The sequence below is a fragment of the Triticum urartu genome, chromosome 1A (genome assembly GCF_056163025.1).
Source record: "Triticum urartu cultivar PI428250 chromosome 1A, HENAU_Tu73, whole genome shotgun sequence".
NCBI lineage: Eukaryota > Viridiplantae > Streptophyta > Magnoliopsida > Poales > Poaceae > Triticum > Triticum urartu.
Genome location: NC_141873.1, coordinates 59,453,537 through 59,459,031, shown reverse-complemented (window position 1 = coordinate 59,459,031; position 5,495 = coordinate 59,453,537). Strand labels below are relative to the sequence as shown.

The following is a 5,495-nucleotide window of genomic DNA, read 5'->3' as shown; positions in this document are numbered from 1 at the left end:
CTCCGTTCTCCTCCAGTGGTCATTTCTACCTTTCTTTCATGTGTGGGGATTAAACATTTCCGGATTGGACCGAGACTTGCCAAGCGGCCTTGGTTTACTACCGGTAGACCGCCTGTCAAGTTTCGTACCATTTGGACTTCGTTTGATGCTCCAACGGTTAACCGAGGGACCGAAAAGGCCTCGTGTGTGTTGCAGCCCAACACCCCTCCAAGTTGGCCCAAAACCCACCAAAAACCTCTCCATCATCTAGAGCGTTCGATCACGATCGCGTGGCCGAAAACCGCACCTCATTTGGACACTCCTAGCTCCCGATATGCCTATAAATACACCCCCCCTCCGAAATTCCCGTTTCCCCTTCCCCGAAACCCTAGATCCGCCACCTCGCGCCGCGCCGGACACGTCCGTGCCGGCCGGACATCGTCCGCCGCCCGCCCGGACATATCGCAGGGCGCCACGTGGCCCGTGCGCCCACATCGCCGCCTCCACTCGCTGCCGGCCCGCTCGGCCCGGGGAGGGCCCCCGCGGCCCAGTCACCGACCCCGCCGCTCGGTCTTCGTGTGCCGCCGCCCGGCGCCTCTTCCCCGACCCCAGCCGCCGCCGGCCACCTCCGCCACCGTGCCTCCATTGCCGGGCCGCACCGCGCCCTCCGCCGCCCAAGGCTACCTCCGCCGCACGCCGGCTCCCTTCACTGCTCCGCCCCGCCACCGGTCACGACTCCGACGACCGGAGCCCGGCCGGATCCGGCCGTGCCCAACAGTCCGGCGACGCCCCGCTTCCCTCCGGCGGCTACAGTACACTCTGGTGATCTCCTTGGTTCGCGTGCAACCGGATCTGGATCTGGACGAGACGGTTGACTTTCGTCTCAAACCCTAGATATTTTTCCCCTGTTCATCGCATCGTAACTGTGCATCCATAGCTTCGTTTTGGGCATATAGCATATCAAAATGTTCGTCTCAGAGAGCACATCATTTCATCTCATTGCATCATCTTCATTTGAGTTCATATTGATGCCCAAAATGCTGTTAGAAGAGTGCTATTTGAGATAATTGTCAGATCTGCTGCTCCAATTAGATATTTGTCATTTTTTGCCATGATTATTGTGTGCATGATATGCCCCTGAGCTCTACATGAGTTTTGTTATATGTTTTGCCATCTATCCAGAGGTGCAACCCATGTATTTTTGTGATGTGTGTGGTGACTAGCACAAGCTTGCAAAGTGGATCATTCGTTAATGCTGATTTCAGGGACTTAGCAATTCCACTAAGTCCTTGACCTGTTTATCTCAATATGCCATATGTTCATGTTGTTTCCTAGTGATCTGTGCCTCTTTTGAGGATGATCAGTAAGGATGTTTTGTTAATCTTGTAGTGCTCTATCCATCCATGTCTTTGTTTGCAATTATGGAGCACCCTAGCTTGAGTCAATCGAGCTCTACTTTTGTCATTTCGTGAATCTGGGCAGATTGTCTACTTGTTAGCAATTTTGCCAAGGATGTTGTAGTTGATCTGTGCATGCTATGCTATTGTTCTTGCCATGTCTAGCTTATATTTTGTGTATTCTTGATGGATGTATGCTTAGATTGTCATGACATGCTGTGTAGTGAGTGCATCAAGCTCGTAAACATGCCTACTTGGTATCTGTTTTTTCATGCTCCAGTTTTCACCAAGTCTGATAACTGATTATGTTTTTGCCATGTTTGCAAATGTATTTTCTGATCCCTTTTGGCTCAAGGTCACTAAGGGACTTTTGTTAAGCTCTTTGAGTAGCTCCATGCCATGCTTTACTTTGCCATGTTCAGGTCCTGTAGCATATGGTTTTCATGCCCCAAAGTGTGCTACCTGATCTGAAATTCCAGACAAGTGTTAATTTCACTAAGTCTGAAATCTGTTTACCAAATGCATTTTTGCCATGCTTGTTTGAACCTGTTAATGGATGAATTGGCCGTAGCTCAGTGTTCCTCTTTTGTTAAGCATCATGAATGGATCCATTTCATGTATTTTGATGCCATGTTTGGGTGCTGTAGAATGTTCATCTTGTTGCATCTAGTTGGCTACTTGCTGTAAATCGCAGAACGTGGCCATATTTGAATTGCTTGCCATTCCCAAACCGTAACTCCGATTCCGGCGTTCTTTATATCGTTTTCAAGCAATTTCATCTCATATTTCCAGTGGAACACTTGGTTTTTCAAGTTGAGGCCAGGTTCATGCATTCCTTGCCAAATCTTGCATATGCATCACATATCGCATCCCGCATAGCATACCATGTTTGCATCATATTGCTTGAGCTTTGCACGTGGTTGATTGTGTCCTTGTTGCTTGTTTTTCTTGTTTGGGTAGAGCCGGGAGACGAGTTCGCTAACGAGGAGCCCGTTGAGTTTGCTTTTGAGGATCCAGTCAAATCTGACAACTTTGCAGGCAAGATGATCATACCCTCGAAATCACTACTATCTTTGCTTTGCTAGATGCTCGCTCTTTTGCTATGCCTATGCTACGATGCCTACCACTTGCTTATCATGCCCCCCAAATTGCCATGTCAAACCTCTAACCCACCATGTCCTAGCAAACTGTTGATTGGCTATGTTACCACTTTGCTCAGCCCCTCTTATAGCGTTGCTAGTTGCAGGTGAAGATTGGAGACCGTTCCTTGTTGGAACATTATTTACTTGTTGGGATATCATTATATTATCTTGTAATCTTAATGGATCTATATACTTGGTAAAGGGTGGAAGACTCGGCCTCTCGCCTAGTGTTTTGTTCCACTCTTGCCGCCCTAGTTTCCGTCATATCGGTGTTATGTTCCCGGATTTTGCGTTCCTTACGCGGTTGGGTTATAATGGGAACCCCTTGATAGTTCGCCTTGATTAAAGCTTTTCCAGCAATGCCCAACCTTGGTTTTACCATTTGCCACCTAGCCTCTTTTCCCTTGGGTTTCCGGAGCCCGAGGGTCATCTTATTTAAACCCCCCCGGGCCAGTGCTCCTCTGAGTGTTGGTCCAACCTAGAGCCCCTTGCAGCGCCACCTCGGGGAAACTCGAGGGCTGGTTTTAGTTGTACGGATTGCTTATCCGATTGTGCCCTGAGAACGAGATATGTGCAGCTCCTATCGGGATTTGTCGGCACATTCGGGCGGTGTTGCTGGATTTGTTTTAACTTGTCGAAGTGTCTTGTAGAACCGGGATACCGAGTCTGATCGGAATGTCTCGGGAGGAGGTCTATTCCTTCGTTGACCGTGAGAGCTTGTCATGGGCTAAGTTGGGACTCCCCTGCAGGGATTTGAACTTTCGAAAGCCGTGCCCGCGGTTATGGGCAGATGGGAATTTGTTAATGTCCGGTTGTAGACAACTTGAACCTTAACTTAATTAAAATGAATCAACAGTGTGAGTTACCGTGATGGTCTCTTCTCGGCGGAGTCCGGGAAGTGAACACGGTGTTGGAGTAATGCTTGCCGCAGGATGTTCTCTAGTTACTCGTTCGCGCTTTGCCTCCTCTTCTCGCCCTCTTTTGCGAACAGGATAGCCACCATATATGCTAGTCGCTTGCTGCAGCTCCACATATATTATACCTTGCCTTACCTATAAGCTTAAATAGTCTTGATCGTGAGGGTGCGAGATTGCTGAGTCCCTGTGGCTCACAGTTTACTTCCAAACCAGATGCAGGGCCTGATGATTCCGTTCCAGATGACGCGCTTGAGCTCAAGTGGGAGTTCGACGAGGACTCACACCGATACTACGTGTCTTTCCCTGATGATCAGTAGTGGTGCCCAGTTAGGGTGATCGGGACCGTGTCGCATGTTGGGTTTATCTTTCATTTTGGCGCCTAGTCGGGCCATGAGTGTTTGATTGATGTAATGCTATTTATGTACTTTGATTGACGTGGCGAGTGTAAGCCAACTATGTATCTCCCCTTTTATTATCTATATTACATGGGATGTTGTGATGATTGCCTAACTTGCGACATTGCTTTCAATGCGGTTATGCCTCTAAGTCGTGCCTCGACACATGGGAGATATAGCCGCATCGAGGGCGTTACATGAGCGGCCACATCTGAAGCACAGACCATCATTGGGATCAGGAGCAGAAGCTTGGGATGGTACAACCGGAAGGGGCTGCCTCTGTGGTGGAGGAGGCAGACGAGGTGCGGCATAGGTCTGTCTTGGTGCAGGTGCAGCTGGACGATACATGCTGTGGGGAATCCATATCCGACGCTTCTATGTTGACGGGCCCGAAGATGAGCCAGCGTCACGGCTGCGCCTAAGGGATCCCTGGTGTTCCTGAAGACCAGTCTCAACCTGAATAGCCTTGTTCACCAAGGTGGCAAAGTCGGCAAAGTTATGAGCAAGCAGTGCCAGCTTAATATCAGGGTGAAGTCCATCATGGAACTTTTCTTGCCTACGAGCATCAGTTGCAATGTCTTCTTCAGCATAACGAGACAAGTCTAGAAATTCCCGCTGATAAGCATCTACAGTATTGTTGCCTTGGGTGAGGTTGCGGAAATCTTGCTTCTTCCTGTCCATGATTCCCTGAGGAATGAAGCGGGCACGAAAGGCAGCTTGGAAATCCGGCCATGTGATGACCGTTCCAGCAGGTAGGGTACGCCTGTGGCTGTCCCACCATTGAGCAGCGGGACCCTTGAGGAAGAAGGATGCGAAGGTGACATAGTTGGCAGGGGCAACACTAGCAGATTCCATTTCATATGTGATGTCGCGGAGCCAGTCATCAGCATCAAGGGGTTGAGTTGAGCTACGGTAAATAGTTGGGTTGAGACGCATGAAGTCCTGCATAGTTCCTGGGGTTGGCTGTTGATTCATGTTTGGACGAGGAAACTGAGCCATCATTCCTTCCATGAACTGGCAGTTCAGCTCAAATTGTTGCATCATTCCAGCAAAGAATTCGGGCGGTGGTGGATCGTTGGCACCACGGCCACGACCAGCGGGTCTAACCATCCTGCTAACAAGTAACAGGGGGTAGTTCATCATTGAGCATTTGTAAAAACAAGGATCATTCATGATGAAACATGCATAATGAACGAGGTACGATGGATACCACTTCGTTGTCATCACAACAGTGCGTGTACTATCCAGAATACTATTCTAAGGAAAAACTATGGCTTATCCAGCTTTGGGGTGAATGTGGTCGCGTGATCCTAATGTTAGAGTTAGTAAAACCATTCTAACCCGAATAGAAGAGAGATCAGAGTCCCAGAGTATAGATGAGGAATAAAAGATCCTAATACCACCCATATGGCGACGTGGGGCCGTAAGACACACAACCATGTTAGTAAGAGTTTTTGTAGTGACTAGACTCGACTTCGGCCAAGGAGTTGGAAAGGGGGCTACCTACAGGCAGTCGGCTCTGATACCAACTTGTGATGCCCTCGATTCAATCGTACACTAATCATACACGCAAATGTGTACGATCAAGATCAAGGACTCACGGGAAGATATCACAACACAAGTCTAGACACAAAATAAAATAATACAAGCTTTACATTACAAGCC

General features: G+C 48.8%; 1 protein-coding gene across 1 annotated transcript; it reads right to left on the bottom strand.

Annotated features, from left to right (window-relative positions):
* Window positions 1-4,205: 4,205 nt before the first annotated feature.
* On the bottom strand, window positions 4,206-4,829 carry LOC147990007 (uncharacterized). Its single transcript, XM_087536857.1, has one exon. It carries the CDS (start codon window positions 4,827-4,829, stop codon window positions 4,206-4,208), a length of 624 nt encoding a protein of 207 aa, XP_087392983.1.
* Between the last annotated feature and the right edge of the window lie 666 nt (window positions 4,830-5,495).

Coding starts and splice junctions, on each gene's coding strand:
- LOC147990007 (XM_087536857.1), bottom strand. CDS start 4,829: ATGGCTCAGTTTCCTCGTCCAAACATGAATCAACAGCCAACCCCAGGA.